General features: G+C 36.8%; 1 protein-coding gene across 1 annotated transcript in view; it reads right to left on the bottom strand.

The window, feature by feature from the left end:
• LOC126474727 (neurofibromin) overlaps window positions 1-26774 on the bottom strand; it is a 457914-nt gene that overhangs the window by 52399 nt on the left and 378741 nt on the right. Inside the window, exon 48 of the mRNA XM_050102210.1 lies at window positions 9875-10045. Within this exon, the coding sequence (XP_049958167.1) occupies window positions 9875-10045 (171 nt within the window). The remainder of the gene's footprint in view (window positions 1-9874; window positions 10046-26774) is intronic.

Raw genomic sequence — 26774 nt, 5'->3', positions numbered from 1 at the left:
TGTGACACCCAGGTATTTGTATGAGTTGGTCAATTCCAACTGTGGCTCACTGATATTACAGTCATAGGATACTATGTTTTTTGTTTAGTGATGTTTTTTCGTTTTGTGAAGCGCACAAGTTTACATTTCTGAGCATTGAAAGCAAGTTGGCAATATTTGCACCATCTTGAAATCTTATCAAGATCTGACTGAATATTTATGCAGCTTCTTTTAGACAATACTTCATCATCTGCAAAAAGTCTGAGGTTACTATTAATATAGTCTGCAAGGTCATTAATATACAGCACGAACAGTACAGGTCCCAACACACTTCCCTGGGGCACACACTAAGTTGGAAGTCGAGAAATACAACTACCTGACTGCCTTGATACAAGCCAAAGTTGGGTTTCATAGGATCGATGTTTTTGAAATGCATGCTAGTTGGCATGGAGGCTGTCATTCTGTTCAAGACACATCATTACGTTTCAGCCCAGAATGTGTTCTAAGATTGTACAACAAATGAAAGTCAAAGACATTGAACAGTAGTTTTGGGGATCATTTCTATTATCCTTCTCGTATAGGCGGGTGTGACGTGCACTTTCTTCCAATTGCTGGGCACAGTTTTTTGTTTGAGGGATCTATCACAGATTATATTTAGAGGAGGGGCTAACTCAACCACAAATTCAATATAGAATCTGACAGGGACTACATTTGACCTTGGAGCTTTAGTGCAGTTTTAACAGTTTCAGCTGTTTCTCAACACCACTTACACTAATACTGATTTCACTTATCTTTTCAGTGGTACGGTACGAGGATTAAATTGGGGTAATTCTCCTGTTTTTCCTCTGTGAAGGAACATCTGAAAACAGAGTTAAGCATTTCAGCTTTTGCTTTGCTAACCTCAGTTTCAGTTCCTGTCTCATTTTCTAAGGACAGGACACTAACTTTGGCACCACTAAAAGTCTTTACATATAACCAGAATTTCTTTGGGTTTTGTGGAATATCATTTGTCAGTATTTTGCTATGGTAGTCACTGAAGACTTCACACATTGCCCTCTTGACAGCCAAACACGTTTCACTGAGCATATCTCTATCCATAATGCTAAGCTTTGTTTTACACCTCTGCCTCTTTAGAAGTTTCTTTACAGTGACTGTATACCATGGAGGGTCCCTCTCATTACGAACTGTTCTACTGGGTACATAACTGTCCAGCGCATGGTCAACTACTATTTTAAACTTGAGCCACAGTTCCTCTATAGGCTCCTGTCCTGTGCTGATAGTTTGAAGTTGCACAATGAGATAAGGCATTGCTGTTTTTTTATCTAGTTTACTGAACATGTATATCTTTCTGCTTATTACAGCTGTCCTCTGTACTTTGGTAACAATTGCTCACACAATTTCTTCATGATCACTGATACCAGTTTCGAAGTGCACATTGACCATTAGACCCAATATATTTCCATCATGAGTGGGGTTCTAGGTAGTTTTCAGAGAAGGCATTTAGTAGTGTTCCACAGGATGTCTTATCATGCCCACTACTAATAAAACCTCTTGAGAGATACACCATGGGATATTGTCCCTGACAGTCATCAAAAAAACACAAAAGTTAAGTTGCTTGTGGTAAATGTGAGAGAAATGCTACCGTTTCTGCTTGGAAAAATCCATTACTTAGCAACAGAGACATAGCTAACAGGAATGATTCTAATGCAAGTATGATGGTACTACTATAGTTCTTTACACACAAACACAACACAACCTACAATTGATATCACGTAGAAACAATCATACAATATTGACTGAACTGCTGGACAGTATTTGACAAGTTTCATGTCATAAATTTGTTAAGTCGATGGCCAGAGTATTTCTGGGATGTTGTACTGCTATATTCACATTGTTAGGTATGAACCAGATGTCAGAACATGGCCTACTCATCTTAATATACCCATCTTTTTTGCCTACTCATCTTAACATACCCATCTTTCTCATTTCCAGTAAATTGACAGCAATCATTAAAAACTTGGTTTCAGATAAAGCACAGAGTTTGAAAGACTTTTTGGCAGGCAACTCCTTCTACTATATAGATGAGTATCTTGACAGGGACTATTAGACCAGCTTAAGTAAAAATGTCTGTTGGATTTCAGTTTTGACAGCACTTGGTCACAAGTCAAAATTAGGTATCTTAGTGTATGATAAATTTATTGAAAGTGTATAACTATGTTTCATTCTTACATTGTATTAATTCTGTAAATATTAGCAGTTCCATTCACATATCTTGACACTCTCAAAATGATTAGGGAAGTGAGTATTATATTCAGATGTCCTATGTTTTTTATGTTGTACTTTCTAATATGTTCCCCACTCATGAAAGCCATTTCGTTTTCGGGTCGGTGGAATGAAAACTGAATCTAATGAAATCTTAACAAGAACTTAAGTGGCTGTCGAACTTAATGTTACCATATGACAACTGGACACAAAATAATAACCAAACAACACATTCCACAATCTCTGTTTCACCTGTTGGCAAATTCCAGTGATGCAAATTACTTGAACCAATTACTCTGGAATTCAGAGCAATTATTGTACTGTGGCTGTGTTACTTTGGTCACAGACATGATTATATGCTTATCTCAAGCACCAAACACTACAGTGCAAAGGGCTATCAGTCTTAACATATAAATGTAAAACTATTATACTGGTCAGGAAAAACAATATCCTACTACAGGCATTACAGATAAAGTTCCAAAAAAGAATCTTCCAAAAGCATGTTCAGGCAAAGTTAAAAACTAATCTATCTACATTCAACTAGAGTTGGAATCTGGTATTTCCACTGGTTTTTGTGTCAGTAACGGCAAAACATTTTCCCCGTACATGTATTTAGAATTCAAGAGCATTATACTCTGCTGATAACTTCCCCCTAATCCTTGCTACAACTTCCTAATAGCCATTTTTACATCCCCAGATTTTACATTTTCCTGTTGTAAGCCATGTTTCCACAATTAATTGTTTTCCTGCCATTAAAAAACTCATATAGATAACATTTTCCACATTTTGTGCTTTTGAGCCACTACTACAAGCTTTGACATTTATTTTCAAACTGATTTATACGCAAAAAAACATCACGTTCCCACTCACACACAACCTGTAGGACAATACACAGTACAAAACTGCATTTTTAAGATTTTACTTCATTTTTTTATATTTTTGTGCACAATTTCCATTTGTGACAAAATGGCTTATTCTTTTAATGTTGGCAAGAATGAAAATGCTCTTGTACCTAGGAAAAAGGCAATAATGCAGTTGAAAATAAATTATTGGTTCATCTGCTTATTGTTGTCATTGTATCACTTACGGATGTTAACTTGTACCATAAATGCATCTTAAAAGAAAAAAATAAATATTTTACTTCACTACTGTACCAAATATAATGTCCATTTGTGAAATATTGATATTTGTGTGTTGACTTTTTGTATTTGTTTTTGAAAGTAGAGGAAAATAGAGTGCCTGCTACAATTGTTTCAGCAAATGCAGAAAGGTTTCTAAATACGTGTTTTCGGATAACAGATGTCCCCACACTTATGAAAACATACTGAACATATATAACTCTTTGCTTATTTTAGTTGCCCTTTGTAGTTTGGTAATCATTGGTGCCACAACCGCGCCAAGATCACTGATATCAGTTTCGACATGGACATCTTCAAAGAGGTCAGGTCTGTTTGTTTTACCATTGGATACAATATATTTCCATCATGTGTGGGGTTCTGAGCTATCTGCATGCTGACTTTCATATACCATAATACCTCTAAAACAGTTATACAATTTTCTACAACTTCAAAGAATGAGATTTCTTAAAGAAAATTTTAAATTAATTGTTAATTTTGTAAAAACAGTTCCAACCTCCTACAGTTTTTCATTACTGTAGTTCATTTCATAACACACTTTACTTAAATTGTTTTTATGTTATTTTATGGATTTTTCAGGTCTCTTTACTGACAATTTTTGCAGTAATTAGGTCATAAAAATCTGGGTTCTGTGGTCACATGTCCTTTTTCATGTTCGTAAAGAAAATAAATTCTCACCAGGGGCTGCTGCTCCAACTGATTTCCCCCCCCCCCCCCCCCCCCCCCGCCCGCCTCCCCCCTCCCTCCCACTCATGTTTGTTGATGAGTGAATGCTTTTGATACTTGGTGGGTGGTCCCCTTCGCTCCTAAATTATTTACAACTGAAAGATGGGATATTATTTGGCCACACAAGTATAAATAGCAAGCTGTTGCTATCAGCACCTAACAGTCTACTTGTAAACCAGACAGGCGGTATACCAAATTTCGGTGCTTGCTGTACCTTTCTCAGATGACTAGTTCCATTGCTCAGTATTATGCAGAAGAACAAAACTGTTAATCTGGTTGGACATTCAAAAATATATTTTCTCCTTTGATAAAATTTTGTACACTTTTTTGAATTTTTATTTAGTCAGATATAGGCAATTTGAATAATGATGCTATGACATTTCACTCCTTGGAATGTCGTTCAACTGTAATTTTTTAGTCATTCAACTGCTGCCAATGGTGGATCATTGTTTTATCTTGTTCTAACAATATTTAGTTTCCCTTGTAGATTTTTATGGCTGAACTAGATGCCCCATGTTACATAATTACTTATTACCTTGAAATTTATTAGATGTGTGCTATCTCCTTACCTCATCTGATAAAATTTTAGCATGTCTTGCACAGTATAGAGTTTTAAAGTTCATTAGTTAAAAGAAATAAATAAAATCAGCCTGAGACAGAGTGGGAACCTGTTACACAAAATGCAGATAATGACGCAAAAAAAAAAAAAAAAAAAAAAAAATAATAATAATAATAATAATAATAATAATAATATTTCTCAGATGAACTGCCAAATAGTCAAAAAATGTAATGGACATCTTTTATGTAATGAATAATCATTCTGCAGAACAAATAACACAGATGAAATTATCGCTCTACAAGGCACACAATTAATGTCAATATACTCCAAGCAAATGATACTGCTTTGGTTATGAAAACTATGAAATAATTTGAAGGTGACTTTACAACTTTGAAACTACCCAGGTCCTGAAAAATCAAAGGTTTAGTTCTTTAGTTTATAAGAGCAGTAGTTAATGCAAAAATGAGAGTGGAAATTTGAAATGCCAGATTATCTTTTTCTCATAGGAAGCTGCGTTACAGTGATCCACGGTAGCTGTTGACAACTGACGTATATAAAGGGTGAACCAGAAGGCCTCCAACAAACTTCCAGAGGTATTAAGGATGACAACCAGAAAATGTACTCAGTATACATGGGCTCCAAATTGCATAGTTCAAAAGCTAGGAGCACTTGTTAATCTTGCCTGCTGCGAAACACACCTCTTCTACTGAGTAAGTGTTTATAGCTTTTTAAGGTATGCATTTTAGAACCCCTGTTTACTGAACAATTTTGTCTTGTTTTAGTCCACACTATATCATCACAAAATATGGAAAGAAAACAATTTGCAGTAGAAGAGATGTGTTTCGTAGTACTGAAGATATGCATTTTTGAGGCCCTCTTTCTCTCATTTTGATCTATACCACCACCTCTGGAAGTTTGTTGGTGGAGTTCTGGTTCACCCTGTATATGAAGCACATTTGAACAAACAAGGCACATCACACAAAATTATAGAATTGGCAAACTAGAAATCTTAGATCACATACAATTTTATGTAGGTATCCATCTCTTTGTTTGACAATAAACATTTTTGGCATGCTTTTGCTAACTGTGACACTTCATGGATTGTTTATTTGAAATTAGTAAGGACTGCTTTCTTCAGCATTACATTCATAACAGAAGCACTCAGTAAATTTTTGGATTAAAGTTCTTGCCATGCAACCCTAGATATCAAGATCCATGCAACAGTACCTTACCTCATGAAACCATGAATTACACAGAGCATAGATACTGAGCTCCAATCATGCATGTCTTCTGAATATCAGCATAATAATATATTTGCACATGCATAGTTCTTTCCTTTACTCGACGGCAAGTGACAGATGTTATTCCGGTGGAGCTGAATTTCGCCTCTCTTGTCATCATTCCTTGACTTTACAGACTTCACCAAATATCAGCAAAACTATTTGACATTTCAGTCACATTTTCATATGGAGAAAGATGGTTTTGCATGTCATTCTGTATGTGAAGGTTTCAAGTGGAAAAAGAAACCACAGTGGTGTTTACACATTAAAACTGAATTGCAATACCGATCTTCACCATGGAGTGATAACAATTCGCCATGTAGATCCATGTATAGAGTGGTCAATAGAGATAAGATGTAACATATAGCTAAGCTTTTGGATGGCAGTGACATCTACGTCTCCATGGCTATACTGTCCTGGCCAACTACATTTTACCAGCTCTGCAGCTCCACTACGGAGGGGGTTTTGGTGATCATGCCCACAGAAAAGAATGTGCAAAAGTTATAGCATAGTTGGTACATAATATGACTTTGTTCACAAGTGGTCTTGTCTTTGACGGTATAGGGTATATGTGTGAAGGGACTGTAATAGGATGTGTTGGGTGAGTGCAAAGCACACGTCTTGCAGCTGGGTGTTTCGCATCCTTATGCCACATCCACTCCCAACCTCTTCATCATAAGAGTCAAAACTTTGTGGAGGCACTGTCACAGGGATAAGCAATCACTCGTATAACAGCTCTGCTGCAACTTTTGCACAGCTTTCACATGTAGGCATGAGCATCAACCAGCTGTCACCCAAATGACGGCCACTGCAAAGCTGTGGCCAAGAGCAATATTGAACACCCAATGGTGGAAAATACTGCTGACTATGAAATGGCCGACTTCAATGGATCTTCATTATTCCTGTCAACTGTAATTTCCCTCACCCCAACCAGCTTCTCTGAATTATATAGATTTTTTTTTAAATTTTATTTTTGACAACATGTCCTTCGTCTTTCAATCCCTATGGCCTCAAACTCTGCTAGCCATTGTCCCAAACATACCTCCACCACTGTCCCTGTAGCACCACGTCACTCATCCTACACTCACACACAAGGCGTAGTCTCCCTTCAGTTCACTCCTCCATGTCATTGTGCTCTATATGAATTCCCCCTGCCTGCGGCACCTCAGTGGTGCCACATTCCTATCTATGTGGCTACTGCACCTCCCTCTGAGCCATCAGCCACCCTTCCCTAATCCTCCTCATTTCCCTTCACCCCTGCCCACTCTATCCAATATGGCCCTCATTCCAGTAGAGCTGCAATGCTGGTACAGTGTAGTCGGGCAGGACAGTGCAGTCATGCAGGTGTGTGTGTGTGTGTGTGTGTGTGTGTGTGTGTGTGTGTGTGTGTGCGTGTGTGTGTGTGTGCGCGTGTGTGTGTGCGTGTTTATCCTGTACTAGTTAGCTCTCAAGGACATTTTATTTATTGTACAGCATATGATAGCAGCACTTATACAAAAGTAAGTATTTGTTTTTTCTGTTGCTGCAGGACATTGTCCAAAAGTTTGGCATTGTTTTCAGTCTTCTTTACATGCTTATTGAACACTCAACTTCTCAATTATATGTTGAGCTGTGACCTTCTTCCATTATTATATATAAGTATTTCACCAAGGATTTTCCATTACCGTAACTAACTACATTTGTTCATAAAACTCGAAGGACAAGGTAGCACAAAAGGAAGAAGAGTATGGTATTAGGTGATAATGCAACAGTTGTGGCCTTCTTGTAGTAGAGTGGTAGAACAGATGCTGTATGTCCATAACAACATGAAATTTCATTCCACAGAACATTAGAGGCTGGTGGAAACCACATCCTTAACCTATAAGATCTAAGTAGACAATCTCTTCCAACAGTCAGAAAAATTCTTTATTCTTTCATTTTGTGAGACAGGAGTGGTTAATGAAACAGATTACAATTCACTGTGTAGATGACAGAAAATGCTGAGGTCATCAGACAAGCTTTAATAACAGAAGATTATGTATCAGAACATAGTTTATGGCATGGAAACTCTCAGAAAATGTGAAACTACTGTAGATTCATCTGTAGGTTTGCTCATTGACTGCTACATCTTCCTTTCTGGGTATGGCATTTATCAAGCAACTTAGATCTGCTGTGTACCAGATTACGAGTAAATTTTACTAACAAGAAATGCCTAAAAGTTTTCTAAGTTTTTACATTAAAAAACACTCTGCAAAATTCTTTTAGCAAATGTCTCCAACTAGTAACACAAGAAATCTGCATTTCTACATAGTGCTTGTCCTAACTAGTGATGGATTTGCATACCTTTGCTTCAGGTTCATCACCAGGTTTTTGTTCTTTCGTGGTTGGCACAGAGAAAGAGCGCTGTGTTTTGAAGAGTACTCGTGCAGTCTGTGTTGGGTCCCAATAGACAAGCAACAAGCAGGGAATAGACAGAGAAAGAGACAGTAAAAATTATGCAAAACATTCAAGCAAAACCAGGCTGAAAAGTAGAATCATTGTGATATTGCTCTCAGAGGGAAAAGGTTTGCTTGCCATCGTTGATTTCTGTAAAGAATACTATAGCAGGGTGAGTGCACATTAAATTTCTTTGAAACGGTCAGACTGACACATGACACAGCAATAGCCTTCTATAAATAAAATTCTGAGTTATGTACTGAAAAAGAATTCTGCAGGAGAAGCTATATGTCAATATGTGTGAGTGTGTTTCATCTGTCAACCTCATTTAACCACTGATTGTCTTTTTTCCAGTAATTTTTAAGTGTTTGCAAAGAGAGAAAATCATTTTACATTGCATAATTAATTATGAAAACTGTTTCGTAAAATTTGTTTCCTCGAATGAAAGCTAACACACTGAAAAGTCGAAGTATTGTCAAACAGTGGAAAGTCCAGCTTGGAAGATCAACATTTATGGAAAGGATAGATTGCTACTTACCGTAAAGATGAGTGCAGGGAGTGGTAATCTATCTTTTCCATAATTGTTGAGAGTATTGTCAAAACTATTTTGATGACAGCAATTTTTTCATATTCTCAGGTTTCTGAACAGTGCAAGAAATGCCTCTGTACATTTGTATAATAAAAATACAAATTAAAAAGTGTATACTAAATTCCAAAATATTTCAATAATTATAGTAAAATTAGACACATTTTAACTGATATAGACACTGAAAATTGTTCTTTCTAGGCACTATTTCCAAATGGGTTAAGTCTGCTACAAATTACACACTGTCTTGTGATTATGAATTTGGATGTAAATGTAGTAACATCTGCCTCTTATGAAGCATTTGTTGCTTAAGAATTCAATCACATGTTTTGTTCAAACACTGTCTAAATGAAATACCCAGCATTTATTCCTATTTTTATGTGCCAAAATACAAAAAAAGTTTGAGCTTTGTATTTTAAGAATATGTTTGCGTGTTCTTCCAACTACTACAAGACTCACAAAGCCTTACTTTTTGTATTTGAGCAACACATTTTGTACTTTACATTGTTTAAAGAACCTCACATTACTCTGTTTATCATCTTTTAAGGTTTACGCATTGTGTGTTTACAAATAAAATATGTGTACTCAGAGGTGTGTTTAGTAACTCTTTAAATAAAAAAAATATCACACATTTGTTATTTTTCTTCTTTTTACTTCAAGTGATAAAACTGAGTGCGAAAGGAAATTATGCAATTAGTAACAGAATGAAAGTACAGCTTGATGTAATGCTGCCGAATTAATTACAAGTTCCCCATTTCTTATTTCTTTTGTACTCTCCCTGCTTTCATTTAATATTTAACATTTGGGAGGGGATGAAATAGGAACCAGAATACTATTACAGTCAACAGTGAAAACAATATCACAAAGATTCCGAACACTCAGATTTATGACAGTGCAGACAGTTGTTACTGAAACCAATGAAGCCCCTTACTTTTGTAGCACCTGCTTCAGCAGTTGATTTTGGAGCAGGCACTGATGATGAACGCTGTGTGCGAAATAATGGTCTTGACGAAGCTGAACTTGAAGGTGGCTGGTGGCCCAGATCCAGACTGCGCCACCCTTTATCGTTATTAGAGTCCCCCCCACATGCAGCAGAATGAACCTACATGCATGGCAATGTCAATTCACTGAGTGCACCTTAAAAGGTTTTCCTTTCTCAAATTACTATAACAATTAAGCATGCTCACACAGGAGTAAATCCTTACGAAACACTGTTGAAAATGATTAATCTCATAACTGCTGCCAAATGATGTGATATAGATTTAAATCGTGTCCATAATTAATTACAAAGCCATTTACACCTTTAACCATGACAAATAAAATAATAATACTCACCAAACAGGATGGAAAACTTAGTGGCAGAAAAGCAAACAGATAGAAGTTGAATTCTGAGACTTAAGAGCCAAGGGCTTTAATTCAGAAAAATAGGAAATAAAAATAAAGTGGCATAGGACATGAAGTGGCAGAAGGAAGGGCCAGATGACAGGGAAACCATGTAATGGATGACTTACAATTTCAAAACAGAAAAAGAATATAAACCAAGCAATCCACGTAGTTAAATAATGAGATCAGAGGGATTACATATACATTTCAAAATTGTTTGTCATTTCAGTACAAAATATACAGATACATATGATAGTTAGATTGGGACTGAAAAAATGAATTCACAAATTGGATGAGCAAAATTCCAATTGCTGCATTGCTTTTAATAAATACAATTACCATGGCATAACTGAAACTGATAATTAAGTGACTGAGACTGTGAAAGATGAAAAGCTGTGAAATTGAAAAGAAAATGAAAAGGAAGGAGAATATTCAAACAGTTAATAGTGAACAGAACGAGGTGCTAATATACCTTGGGTGGCAGAAGGAAAAAAGGAGAAAAAACAAATGAAACTGGAACAAAGTTTCATGTTATAAACCAAAAGAAATATGCAACCGAACAAATTACTGTTAAATAAACAGTGATGCACAACAAAGATGAGAAACAGATGGAAAGAACCAGCCATGCACATGGAAAAATCTAAAAGAAAAGAGAATGTCCCTAAGAGAAGAATACACAGAAGAAGTTCATCAATGATAAGTATATGTGGTGTGGTGGCACATGAGGGTATCAGACAAGCTATTTTATTTTAGCATATGTTAAGCACAATAAAACACTTCCATAAAACCTAAAACACAATATAAAGAGTAGTTCAGTTGTTTATCATTAAACCATGAGCCACAAGTTCAAAAATGGTTCAAATGGCTCTGAGCACTATGGGACTTAACATCTGTGGTCATCAGTCCCCTAGAACTTAGAACTACTTAAACCTAACTAACCTAAGGAGATCACACACATCCATGCCCGAGGCAGGATTCGAACCTGCGACCGTAGCAGTCACGCGGTTGAGGCACAAGTGGTATAAAGGTAGAACACTATTTGAAAGAGTACTGTCTACTTACCACTTGCTGGAACAATAGCTATTTATGCAGAGCTGATAGACACACAAATTAAAAACTTAGTCGAATTGTTGATATTATTAACTTTTGAAACTTCCTTTATATGAAGAAATGAAAAGAAACAGGAAGAGAAAAGTTAAGATGAAACGAAGGAAAATCATCCAAACTCCCAACAAGGGAAGGAATAAGACAACAATGGATTAACATCCAAGATGCAAATTCCAGACTATTAAAACCACAGACATGGTGGGAGCAAGAGGGGGTGCACTTCCCTCATCTGGAATCCAAAGTATACCACAGATACGTTGCCTCTGAACCTTTACAGGACATTGACAAAATAGTGTCCCCAACTTTTCTCTGTTGATCCTTCCTATAACCTTTACTGAGCTGAAGAAAAGTGTATCACAAATCTGGCATGTGGATTCTGGCACTAGCTCACAGCACAAAATAACATGGCTGCAGTATACTTGCCATCCTCAGTCGCAACATAGGCATCCCATACTCCTACTGCAGTAATGAGTCATAGTGGTAGTTCACTATTTAAACACCTGTCACAGCAATACTCTATGTGTATTCATTTATGTACCCAAATACATTAGCCAAAATAAGAAAATGTCACTTTCTGTGCTAGAAAAGAGGAATATCAATTTAAAAGAGATATTCTCTCCTGGAGTTGGGAGCTTCTCACACTTTATGGGGTTAGTTGGTATGACAGCACAATAGCATCTGTGAGACAAGTAACATCTTTGTTCAGTCCTTTACTGTTAAGTTATCTCCTACAACCAACTGGAGAGTTCTTTCAGGAGTTTTCCTATATTCATTTCATCTACTGCTGCCCTGAGTTGCACTTTACCAAAACAGTGCAAAAAATGTAGCAATCGAAATGATTGTACTTTAATTATGACAGTCATCATCAAACAAATAGAAGGCATGAAAATAATCTAATAACTCCACTAACATGGTCAGATGCGAGTACTGTAAACAGACGCAATGTTATTTCCCGTGCCTCCACTTTGAGGACTATTAATCAGTTTAGCTACTTTGGCTATTTTCATTAAAATTTCGATTTCCTACGTTTTTATTTCAGATTTTTCTACATATAAAACAGTTGCTATATCAGTTATTTGTTTATTTTTCCACTATGTGACAGTTCACACCATTGCCTTCATCACCAATCATTGAAACGTACAGTGGCAAAATAAATAAGTGACTGACACAGGAACTGTTGTATTTGTATTTATCAACAGTCACATCCTTCATAATGACATCTCTTATGGATGAAATGTTTATCAAACTTTTCTTTTTCAGTGTCACTCTAACATTATTGGATATGAATAAAAATACCTTTTGTGAATATTTGCTAGCTATATTTCGTAACTTGTTGGAATTGCTGGATTTATTCATACGAAGATGTAATTACAGAATATTAAATAAAAAACAGTAGCATCAACACTCATATCAATAATATAAGATATACTTTGCATGTACTAATGAAATATGATTACAATTTAGGTATCAAAATAATCTGGCTTCAAAATTGCGTAATATACACTCAACTGACTGAAATACAAAAGATTTGTGCTTATGTTGTATTTAGTTCTTGGGGAAAGTCATATCCTCAAACTCATCAAATCAGTTATATAAAAAATACAGTTTTAGAATCTTGGCCTGTATTATGTAAATTTCAACACACACCAATGACTAAAAGAAGCTGTAGGATTCTTGATTAAGACATGAGCTATGCAATTAGAAAACACAACTATGCAACTAAAACAAATATTAAAGAAAAACTCGAAATGGGAAAGTAAGGAAGCCAATAGAATGAATTATAAAAAGTGAAATTATCATCGGTACAGAGAGGATGCAAGATGCTTAAAAAAAGGCAAAAAATTGAGACCACTGATGAGAATGGACAATTACAGGGGAAAGACACTAGTGGCAATGTAGATAGGCTGGTCAATGACAGCCAGTTTTCTGAGTTGGACAGTATTGGTGCTCAGCGAGGAAACCTAACTGATGGAACTGATAAAACAAATAATCAGATTTTTGTTGCTGTTTCATACCATTCTGAACTACAAGGTGTTGTGTGTTGTCAGTGTAGGTAGTTTATAGACATTCATTGACAAAAAGTAAGACATAAACTTGCATGCCGGTTTGCAGAAAACATGTATGCACTGCCCTTGGCTATGCAGGTACGTTTCATGCAGAGAGAGAGAGAGAGAGAGAGAGCGAGAGAGGGGGGGGGGGGGGGGGGGGCTAGTTCGTATTGGAATAAATGTGTAGAAATGCGTGTTACTGCTTTTACAGTATCTGTCAAGAAGATGGACTATGTTCAACGGTGAGCAGATAGTTACTTTTAGGGGCGTGAGAATAGGTATTTGAGTGCATGACTTACGCATCTCAACCCTCTTGCCTCACAAGCTGATTAACACTTTGGTCCATGGAGGTATTGTGTACTGAGGTGATTTTTATTTATTTACATATTTATCTGCAGCAGAATTATTAAGCCAGGGCTCAATCGAGATCATTTCAAAGGCCAGATAGAACACAGGTTTGCATGGATAGTTGTAGGGACAACAGGAGTCACAAGGTGTGTGGGACTCATTTAACAAGAGATCTGGCGTCATAATAAATCCATCTAGCATTAAGTCCAATGCTGTAAGGGAGGGAAACATAGTGGGGTAAGTGTTGTTATTGATGAAGTGAAGATGTTATGGTTTGTTGGCTTTTTTTCCAATTAAATTGAGGGGGTGATTATCGAGCATTGTTACGTCCAACTTGTCTCTTCTGATCTTTGGAGTGATTTTTTCTTCCACCTGGAAATAGTGTGCACCGTCCTTTCACCTGAAGCAGAAATAGTTCAAATGTTGAATAATTAGTGATTCAGTAATTGAACCTGTGTGTCCATCTGTCTGCAAATGTTTCTATTTTGGCTCTACGAAATAGGTGCTCATAGATTGTAGCCTGAGAAATTTACTGCTTTTGCCAAGGAATTAATACAGTAATTTCAGCATAAGGCAGTAGCTGGCAATGAGATATGTATAAAAATGTATGCACAGTCCATCCATCTTGAATTGGCTCTGCTAGATTAGAGGGGCAAAATTGGCATTCTGAGATAAATGAAATAAGTGGATTGGTCATGGTCCAAAAGGATAGGATGGGTCTGATTCAAAAGAAAAAAATGTTATTGAAGGAAAAGAAGAGCATTTACTTCATTACACGAGTAGGTTCAATCAACATATTTCATTGACTTTGCAACAATCTTGCATTGTTGACTTTGCGGATATTTTCATATCTAGAAAATTTCTGTTATTCTCTTTTTCATGTTATTTCCATTTTTAAATCTTTACAAGGAATGAAATAGTGTTTAAATATCATCAACATTTCACGGCCCTGTTAGCAACTGCGTAAATATTAATTTTAATTTTAATATTTAACAGCCTCAGTTGCACTGTTTGCCTACAATTTACCTAGGTTTCAGTTGGGATAACCCAACCTTCTTCAGAATAACAGTAATTACCGTCTTTCCATAGTGGACATTGTCAAGCTTAAACTAAAAATCCATAAATTATCGTCAGACTATAAAACTTATCTGGAACTGCCTCGGCCCCACTTCACGACCACAATGCGGCAAGAGGCCCGCCTAGGCGGACACAATACCTTGCGCCTGCACATAAACTGTAGTTACTTGTTCGGACAAGATGTGAACTTAACTCCTGACCTTGAATTTACTAGTAGTAAGTGAAATAAAAGGTATAGCTGAGGAAAAGGGCATATATGTTAACCTGTGCAGAACGAAATTAGATCGACTGTCTTAACATTTATAAAGTATTCATTGGTCACGATATGAGGAAGACATGTGCTTACAAGGTATGACCTATCTAGGAAACTTTTTGTGCTTAAGCACGAAGTTTAATCACCTAAGAGGAACTTAGATCTAGAAGTTTTTAAGACGTAATTTTTAAGCACTTGCTTAGCTATGATTAAAACGCGTGAACATCTTATTGACTTAGCACACAAATGGTCATGATTGAACTTCCGTATTGCCGGACGTTACAGATTAGATATAGACTTGTTCCTAAGTTCAATCATGACCATTTTTGTGCTAAGTCAATAAGATGTTCATGCGTTGTAACCATAGCTAAGCAAGTGCTTAACAATTATGTCTTAAAAACTTCTAGACCTAGTCATAATAATGACGATTAATCAAATAGTGTAGTGTTCAAACTAAACAGTTTTGAGAAATTACTATTCCACATTTTTTCCCTTTTTTACATTTTGTTTGTTTACTTATAGAATTTATACATGCAAATTAATCTTACAAAAAACCCTTTTTAGGTGACTTTTGCAGGAAAATATCTTCTGTAATATCAACTGAATTTTTGATGCAAGATTAGCTTTCTGTATTGCAATACTTCTGTTTCCAGGATTACATAATTTTTCTGCTTTCTGAGCTGTCAATTTTTGTGATTTCTTGAAATATGATACATTCTCTGCATGAGTGCTATGTAAAACGATCACTGCTTACATTTTGATTGATAATACAGTTATACAACTTTAAAAAAAAAAAAAAAAAAAAAAAAAAAAAAAAAAAAAAAAAAAAATTACAGGCGTCTTGTTAGCCTTCAATAGTCAAAATATCACCCATTGATATAAGTAGAACAGTTGGGGGAATAAATACATACGGTATCCAAAAATCACCAAATGATGTAATAAGTGAGCATCAGTAACAAAATGAAGGAGACCAAAAATACATAATCGTGTGGTGTGGTTGATGGTGACAGTAACATCTATGCAGATGCTATGTAAACATGTCAGCATTTTTATCAGCATATGCAGCCAATTTAATATGAAAGGACTTAAACGAGTGGATATGCTAGGAATGCCTGGGTAGAATTACACCAGGAATGGTAATAGAGGATTTAAAAAAAAATTATTATTATTATTGTGAGTAAGGACAGCACAGAGGAAGATGAAATACCAAGAGATGGATAGACCTTGAAAGACTGATGGACAAAGTTAAGTGGATTGGTCTATTTTAAATGGCAGTCTGGCACTGTGTAAATAAGACCCAGATCACCAAGCACACATTACACTGTAATTTTATTTGGATAATGCACTAGGCCTGCCAGTTGTTGCACAAATATTATGCTAACACACAAGCTAAAACAGAGTTTTTGTCCACTCTGTCATTGGATAGAAACCATGCTGACAAAATGTATGCTTCTTGTGCTTATGGAACATGTACCTGTATTGTAACAATGAGTATATTCTTCTCACATATCTTCTTCAGCTCTCCTCAAACTTCCCCACCAGTACTAAATTGGTAACCCCTTTATGTTTCATAACATGTCCTGTCAACCAACCTTGCTATCAGTCAAATTGTGCAACGAATTTTTTTTCTCCCCAATCCTATTCTGTACCTCCTTATGGGTTACATGAGCTACCCATCTAGTCTTCAGCATTTTTCTGCAGCACTACATTTCAGAAACTTCTATTCTCTTCTTATCTGACCTGTTTATTGTCCACATTACAGTTCCCTACAATGCTACACTCGAAATACCATAAAAAACTTCCTAACACTTAAATCTACATTCAGTATTAACAAATTTCTCTTCTTCAGAAATGCTTTTCTTTCCATTGCCAGTCTACATTTTATATCCTCTCTACTTCAGCCATTATCAGTTATTTTACTGCCCAACTAGCAAGACTCCTTTACTGCTTTTAGTGTTTCGCTTCATAAGTTAATTATCTCAGCACTGCCTTTTTTAATTTCACTACATTCCATTTCATTTGTTGTTTATCCTGTATCCCCCCTTTCAAGACACTGTCAATTCCATTCAACTGCTCTTTCAAGGCCTTTAGTGCCTGAGACAGAATTATAATGTGATTGTCAAACCTCTAAGTTTTTATTTCTTCTCCCATAATGTTAATTCCTTAACCAGATTTTTCTTTGGTTTTCTGCACTGATTGCTCGATGTACAGATTGAATAATATCAGGGAAAGGCTACAACCCTGCCTCGCTCCCTTCTCAATCTTTGCTTCCCTTTAATGCCCCTGGATACTTACAACTGCTGTATTGTTTCCGTACAAGTTGTACATGGCCTTCTGTTCCCTGTATTTTCCCCTGCTATCTTCAGAATTTCAAAGAGTGTTTTCAAATCAACGTAGTCAAAAGCTTTCTCTAAATCTCCAATGCTATAAGTGTAGGTTTGCCTTTCCTAAACCTATCTTCTAAGAGAAGTCATAAGGTCAGTACTGCCTTGTGTGTTTCTACATTTTTTTGGAATCCAAACTGATCTTTTCCAAGGCTGGCTTCTATCTGTTTTCCCTAGTGATATCAGTAGCGCTGACAGAATGTCGTCTTCTCCATGGGCCTTGTTTCAACTTAGGTCCTTCAGTGCTCTGTCAAATTCATTTTGCAGTATCATATCTCCAAACTCATCTTTATCTACATCCTCCTTTCTTTCCATAATATTGCCTTCAAGTTCATTGCCCTTGTATAGTCCTTCCATATACTCCTTCCACTCCCATCTTTCCCTTCTTTGCTTAGGACTGACTTTCCATCTGAGCTCTTGGTATTCATATAGCTTCTCCTCTAATCTCTTAAGGCCTCTTTAATTTTCCTGTAGGTGGTATCTATCTTTCCCTAGTCCTGCATACTTCTACATCCTTCTAGTTATATTTTAGCCATTCCTACTTAGCCGTTTAGCAATTTTTCTCAATCTCATGGGTAAATATTCCCTTTTGCCTGCTTCATTTGCAGCATTTTTGTGTACTCCTTTCATCAGTTAAATTCAATATATCTTGTGTTATCCAAAGATTTATACTTGTTTGATCCTCTGCTACCTTCACAATTTCATCTCTCAAAGCTACCATTTCGTGTTCTACCATATTTCTTTCCCCTATTGCAGTCAATCATTGCCTAATGCTCCCTCTGAAACTGTCAACAACCTTTGGTTCTTTCAACTTATCCAGGTCCCATCTCCTTATTTTCACACTTTTTCCAATTTATTTCATTTTAATCTACAGTTCATAACCAATAAATTGAGATCTGCACCTGGAAATGTCTTATTACAGTTTGAAATCTCATTCCAAAAACTCTGTCTTACCATTATATAATCACTCTGAAACATTTTGGTGTCTCCAGGCCTCTTCCAAGCATACAGTGTTCTTTGATGATTCTTAAACTAGTGTCAGCGAATATTAAATTATGCTCTATACAAAATTTACCATGCAGCTTCCTCTTTCACTACTTTCCACCAGACCATATTCGCCTACTATTTTTCCTTTTCTTTGTTTTCCTACTATTGAATTCCAATCCCCTGTCATAATTAATTGTTTGTCTCCTTTAATTATCTGAATAATTTTTTTTTTCATCATAAATTTCTTCCATCTCTGCATCATCTGTGGGTTGAGTTTGCAAATAAACTTGTAATATTGTGGTGGGTGTTGGCTCTATGTCTGTCTTGGCTATGTTAATATATTCACGGTGCTGTTCCTTTGCCGTTAGCAGTGGCAGCTCAGCAGACCTTGCTGGCTGATGTTAAAAGACTAAATCAGTCAATTATCCACACTGTTTCCCCTGCAACTATTGAAAAGACTGTTCCCCCTCTTCAGAAATTACACGTTTGTCTGCCTGTCAACATGTCCCCTCGATTATGGTTGCACCTTAGGTACGGTTATTTGTATTGCTGAGGCACACAAGCCACCACACAACAGCAAGGTATATGGTGCACAGCAGCCTTCAGTAGTTACAGTGCCATAAATTTATAAATGGATTTGCTTCCTTTTCCTTAAGTATTGCTAAGTTATAGAATAACTGTGACCCATTTCCATACAAAATTGTACAGTCTCTGTGCCTTCACAATAACAAAAGTATCACAATTAAGCTGTGGTAAACCAAACCACATCTTCACTGATACTTGTAAAATGATAATAGATTATTTTCGATCACTGATGATTGGAAGAGTCACAGGCTGACAGATTTCTACAGTTATTAAGTCTCTGTCCCATAATGCACTTTCAATAGCCAAGAAATCTACTCCATTCACAGCACCAGTAGTGAGAATAGTATCCATGACATATCAAAATGAGGCTGAAATGGATGTTAAGCAAATTGGAAAAATATTTTTACTTGGCAAACTGAGTTTAGTGTATATCTCCTGTTTATATTAAGATCATTAGAGATCATGCAGAATGTAAATATGGTAGGAGTAAAGGATACCACTCACTGAAAAGCAGAACCATTGAGTCATTGACACACACACACACACACACACACACACACACACACACACACACACACACACAGGTTGTGCAGAGCCAGGATTGCTGTAGCTGAAAAAAGGAATTTCTTCTAAAAATTAGCAAGTTTTCTTCCTTTTTTGTGTCCAATTGTCGATGACAAGAAGGAATCAGTGATGATATTGTTACAGGAACCATTTCAACATTGACCTGGAGTACACGAGAAGAACAACCTTAACTAATAATGCCAGATGACATTTTGTCAATCTACGGCTTACAAGAATGTGTGTGAATGTGGCTTTTCATACAGAGATCAGATGATGCCTATGGTCCATAAAAGATACACAGAACTCCTAGGATACAACTGGCTCCTACAGCCCATAAATCAGTTGTGGTAGAACACTGCATCGACACTGGCACTATATGCTGTATGAAAATGTTGAAATTCTAGTGTTGTTTTCACCTTTTTGGGACCCAACGGCGAAGGAAGCTGTAGAATTTGTCTGACGAATAATTTCATTAAATGAGATAGCTGTTTCAACTTGGAGAAAACAAGGAATCTGTCACCTCTTTTGAATAAACTTGCAATGGTGTATCCCAGTATGGATTGACCATTACACCGCAGATTAAATAGTTCTTTGCCATGCCATTGAACATCATCTCTGGTGCTCATGTATCTTTAGCTGCACTTGCAGTAGTGTGCTCTATCAGTTTAAAAGGATGGAGTGCGTACTGTAGCTTCAGTTTGACAAGTCATTTGGAATATGGCCGAAAGGTATATGGCTGAAATACCAGGTGATGAAATATGGTTTCTGATGTTGCATGGCTGAAATCTAATGGATAATTTATTAAGCCACATCACTGTTGGTGTTTATGCTACTCTTCTTGGCCTCAAGGTGTTCCTTAATTACGCACATTCATTTGTATGAAAGGGATAATTTCAGTCATGAAAACAATGAAGTTATAAGGAGCAGAACACCTGGCCATAACTTGCTTTCAGAAGGCAAAATATTAATTACTGCGAAATAAAACACTTAGAAGTAGGAAAAAAAACTGATGCGATTGGTTGGAGAGTAATGGAAAGGAGGGGTTGGTTACTCCAACCCCAGATTGACAGGGACCCACTCCATGTGAGGACAAGAGGAGACAAAAACGAAGGGCTAGGCCAAAGATAAGAACCTTACCAGCTTCAGTTCAGAGACAAAACTACAAAATGAAAAGTAAAACTGGATTAAACAGGAATGAAAAGTGGAATGTGTGATGCAATAAAGAACTAGAGGACAGTGGAAAAAGAGACAAGACAATTAAGTAAGATAGATAGAGAAAAGCAAAGATGATGCTGAAAAGGATAATTGAGTAAATAATGAAATACTATCATCAGGTAAAAACAGGGGTGGGGCTGGTGGGGTAAGGAGTGTTAACAGATATTAGGTCCAGAGGGTGGCTGGTTGAAAGATTATGTTGGAGAACAAATTATCATCTCTGGTGGTCAGGGGAAATAATATTGGGTAGGAGGATTCAAATGGCCCATTTGGTGAAGCATATTGTAGAGCATATTCAGTAACTGGGTGTGGGTGTTCCCAAGGTGGGCAGTTGTTCTGTATCCATTGATGTCCTCAGTTAGTTTAATGGTGATTATTTATATATAAAAGACTGTGAAGTGAACACATATGGATTTGCAAATGATAATTGTCATTGTGCACGTTACACTGCCTACAATGTAGACTTTACCACGGCAGGGATGGAGTAAGTGATAGTGTGTGGGAGTATGACACAGGTTTTACTTTGGAAATACTTACTGGGGTAATCAACCTCAAGGCAGGGTAATGGTTAGGAATGTCGTAAGAGGTTAGGAGGGCAGTGGCAGATGATAGTGGGTGGTGTGGGAAAGAAATTGGGGAAATGTGATCTCATTTCAGGACTAGACTTGATAAGGCCATAACATCCGCTAAGTGATATACTGAGGTCTGGAAGATATTAAGATGACAAGAGGTCTGGATGATAATTAGTGAAAAAAGGGTCGTTTTTGAATGTGTTAGAAGTGTGAGGCTTTTTGCTGCAGAAGATGAAAGCTAGGAAGAGGATGATTGTTGATGGTATAGGTGCTGATGGATTTGACGCTAGAACATATGCTTGTTTCTTACATATGCTTACTTACACTGTAGGAAAATGTTCCTTTGATGTGAAAGGGTGACAGTTATTGAAGTTGAGATATTGTTATTTATTAATATGTTTTATACGGACTGAGATTTCAGTTTGAGCTACAATGAAATGGAGGACCACAAGAGAAAATATCATTTTGGGTTTATAAAATGACAACAGAGTTTAAATTAGGAAAACGAGTGAAGTTTCTACAGGAAGCTGAGGCGTCCAAATTACAAAGATCTTATCAATAAATGTGTACCAAACTCTAGGACCTGGCTTCTGCATCTTGAGGAACACCTCTTTCTTGTGGTCCATAAAGAGTTTGGCATTGTGTGGGACCACCCTGGCTCCCATAAACATTCTCCTGGTTTGTTTTTAGGTCTGATCCTCAAATGTGAAGTTATAGGTAAGAATAAAGTTTGCAAAGGTCACAGTGTTTTTGGGAGACTGACTTGTGGATGTAGTGTTCTAGGGCTGATAGCCTATGTAGCTGGGATATGTTAGGGTTGAGTGGGTTCACCCCCATAGTGACAAAGAAGGTTTTGGGTGAAAGAGAGGTGAGGATGGACTCAAGACATTTTAGGAAGCAGTTGATGTCTATTGTGTAGGGTGGGAGGCTTTGTGTAGTGGGTTGAAGACGCTGATCTACCAGTACTTAGATGCGTTTGGTACGGGATTTGAAGACTGCATCACTTAGGCAGCTGGGATGGTTGTTTGTGTATTCTGCAAAGTAGGTAGAAGAATGGGTTGTGTGGGTGTGGGTCTGGATGTGTAAAGATTTTCTGCAGCGGTGGAGTCTTTGATCACAGTAAGGATAATGACAGAATGGCCTGCCTTCGTAACATGGATAACTCAGGAATTACTTGAGTTACATTTGAGGTTTTGGTGATATTTTTTGGGAAGCACTCAGAGGTGATGTTAGAAATTAACTGCAGATTGAAACTGAAAAAAAGTAGGAAATTAAGGAGATGGACCTTGATAAACTGAAAGAACCAGAGATTGTTGGAAGTTTCAGAGGGAGCATTAGGCAATGGTCGACTGAAACAGGGGAACAGAATATAGTAGGAGACAAATGGATAGCTCAAGAGAAATCCCTTGATAACACAAGAGATACTGAATTTAATTGACCAAAGTAGTAAACATTAAAATGTTGCAAATAGGTAAAAAAGGCAACACCTAGTATAAATCCCTTGATAACACAAGAGATATTGAATTTAATTGACCAAAGTAGTAAACATTAAAATGTTGCAAATGAAGCAGGCAAAAGGGAATTTTTTAGCCAAAAAATGAGACTGACAGGAAGTGTGAAATGGCTAAGCAGGAATGGCTAAAGAACAAATAAAAGGCAATAGGAGCATGTATAACAAGTGAAAGATACATACTGCCAACAGGAGAAAAGAGAAGCAGCTGTCTGTATATCAAGAGCTCAGATAGAAAACCAGGACTAAGCCCAGAAGGGAAAGCTGGAAGGTGGAAGGAGTTTATAGAGGGACTATACAAGGGAACAGAACTTGAAGGTAACGTTATAGAAAGGGAAGAGGAAGTAGATGAAAATGAGATGGGAGATACGATGTTCTGAGAAGAATGTGACAAGACACTCAAATACCCAAGTGGAAACAAGGCCCCTGAAGTACATGACATTCTGTCAGAACTACTGATATCCTTGGGAGAACCAGCCATGACAAAACTGTTCGACCTGGCTTGCTAGACGTATGAGACAGGTGAACACATTTACAAATCAACAAAAACGTAGTAACTCAAAATCCAAAGAAAGCAGGTGCTGAAAGGTGTGAATCTTACAAACTACCAGCTGAGTAAGTCATGGATGCAAAACACTGACACATATTATTTACAGAAGAATAGAATACTGGTAGAAACCAACCTTGGGCTAGATCAATTAGGATTTCAAACAAATGTAGAACATGCAAAGCAATACTGACCTACCTCTTCTGTTAGAAAATAGCTTAAGGAAAGGTAAACCTACATTGATAGCATGTGTAGATTTAGAGAAAGTGTTTGATATTGTGACTGGAATACATGCTTGGAAATTATGGTGGTAGCAGGGACAGAATACAGGGAGCAAAAGGTTGTTTACAACTTGTACAAAAACTAGACAGCAGTTATAAGAGTCAAGGAGCATGAAAGGGAAGCAGTGATTGAGAAGGGTGTGACACATATAAATTTAAGTGGTAGGACATTTTTTCTGGACATACTTGGAGTGTAGTATCATAGGAAAGTGAAATGTAAGCTCAACAATTCAGATAAGAAGAGAATAGAAGGTTTCGAAAGGTGCTGCTACAGAAGGATGCTACAGATTAGATGGCTTCTAACACTCTAGATGACAAGAATCGATACAAAGTTGGACTGCAAAATTCATACCACTCTCACATCAGTTGACTTAATTGGTATACACAGTCAATATTCCTCTCTGGATAGTCAGCCACATCGATCTCCAAAAACTTCTTCTCCGAAGAATAAAGCTGGTTATGGGAATTTACCCAACTCTCTCTCTACTCTTGAAATAAGTGGATACTTGCAGAATACTTTTAGTTTAGTCTTGATATATTTCAGCTTCAACAAAGAACAAATTCACCGTTCCTCACATAAATATTCGAAAGTTTGCAAGTCAACCGATTCGTATTAGACTCGATTAAATACATTTACAATAGCACTGGTTTAACAACCACATAATTTATGAACATGTCTTGCTTCTAGCAAGTCCAACTCATGAATTACTTAAAAGTCTAACCTCATTTCTTCATTTGTCCTTAACAGTCATCACAGTCACTAAAAGCACAGAATAATACATAAACACTCCTTCTTCTTCTCTACACATACACTGAAACTCTATGGATCGTACAGCAGGTACTTGTCGGCTGCCACGTCCATAATTTGCTCGTGACTGTTTTTAGACCTGCACACACAAACATGCAATGCGCAGTAGGTTGGGTTTCTCTCTCTCACACTTCTATTTAAGATATCATGTGCTCGAGATGGAGGAAGGCCAAGTGGTTCTAGAATTTACGCAGAAATTCTCGAAGCACTACATATCCCCCCCCCTCCGCAGATCAAACGTGATATTTTATATACTATCATTTTGTACATTTACATCACATATACTAACAATTCATATTTCAACAGTATACCTTGTTCTTTTCATAACCGTGAATACCTTTTTTGTTATTATTTAGCTACTCCTAATTTTTTTCATTTTACTTTAATTATAAAACGTGAACATTTCAAGCCATTTTGGAGTTCGTTTTCTCATATCAAGGAATTGTGAGGACTAAATCTTTAGTTTCCAATCTTAAGCTCCAGGCGTTCATGACACTTGAGAACTTTATTCTTTATTCTAATTCCTTGTACTATTTTTTCCTTAGTACATACTAATATCATTATTTATAGTAGTTTGTAGTTGGGAGGAACTCTGTGCCAATGAAAGTGTTCTTTTTGACACTTGTAAATTCACATAAAACATAATAATGCTAGTGATATATAGAATTCAAACTTACCAGAGTAATTCCTATTAAATGTGTGACTTCTGTCACGATACTGTCCTTTTCCCCTAAGATCAGTACCTATACCTTACATGGGGGGTTGACCTATGAATGCCCTCCTCTTTCCATTCTGGCAGGTACACCCCTTTATACAACATCCCTATTCATTAGGCTCCAGGTTGTCCTATCTCCATGTAGGTACACCTGCCCTATATATTTAGCAAATGCCAGGTACATCACCCTTATCCTTTATGAGTAGGCCTCATGGTTCATTGCCCTAGTATACATCTTTTTTGTACACTATAATTAAATATTTCCTGGAAAAATAAAAATATATTTTACACTTCACTCTCCCTTCTTAATACCTCATTTAATACCCAACAGTCCTCCTCTACTTTTCTACTTCTATAATCTTAGTAGATACTAGATCTACACATATTATTCAACTCATGGTAGATACTATGTCTACCTATTTTGTTCAAGCCCCACTATCCTAATATTCATCAATTTATCCAAGTATTCGCTACGCTGACTTTTCTTAAATAAGCATCACAAATAACTCCAATCTGGCTTGTGTTCTCCTACACTACTCATGCTTCCTGCTTAGGTATACTTGTTGTAAGATCATCATATCTTCATCGATATGATGGCTTTTCATGTAAATAGGTGACGTAGAACCATCATAATAAAAACAACGTGTGCATCTTTCTAGATGTACATATATCTTCTCCCCTACAACCCTTCACGGTTCTTACATCCTTATAATCTGTAACTTCATTGTTTGTGTATTCATATTTCTTTGTGTGTATGCATAAGTGTGTTTGTGTGTTCTGATTCTTCGGCGTTCTTATGTGAAAATAAGTTGTAGTTTATTGGAAACCATGGAGACTAGGAAGGACTTCTGCGATAGAAGTACCCAGTAGAAGTATATCAGTATGGAAGGAGCGAAAAACAGTTAGGGCCTCAAAAGAGAAGTAAGAAAGAAATAGAAATGGTTGCTAAGATCAAAGAAGAGAAACATGACAGCCCCAAAGACAGGAAACCTTTCCCATCCCCCTTCCCCAGGATCCCTACCTCGCTGGTTCTTGATTGAGAAGCCGGAGGAGGTATGGTGTTAAATCATCTACTACAGAATGGACATTCCCACCTTCCCCCTTGAGGTCCCCAAAGAAAATCTTAGCAACCCAATGGAAATGGCAAATGGTGAAGAACCAGTCACACTTATTTGCGAGGGTTTTTTGAAAGGTGTGATGTGTGTTCTGTGTTAGCCATGCTTTATCTGTTGGTGTAAATCATGCTCTTATTTACACTACCCACCCCTTTCAAAATCAATACAAACCCTCCCGTCTACATCACACCTCATAAAAGGTATAAAATATTCTATACAAAATAGAACATTTTATGCTATAGTCTCATCATTATTTAATTATTCATCCAATATTATATGTTCTGCTAATGTAATATTCACTTCCATTCATTAAGACAATACGCATTAGGAAA

This window comes from Schistocerca serialis, chromosome 1 (genome assembly GCF_023864345.2).
Source record: "Schistocerca serialis cubense isolate TAMUIC-IGC-003099 chromosome 1, iqSchSeri2.2, whole genome shotgun sequence".
In the NCBI taxonomy this organism is placed as follows: Eukaryota; Metazoa; Arthropoda; class Insecta; order Orthoptera; family Acrididae; genus Schistocerca; species Schistocerca serialis.
Note: the sequence above shows the minus strand (reverse complement) of the source record. Positions and strands in the feature narration are given on the sequence as shown.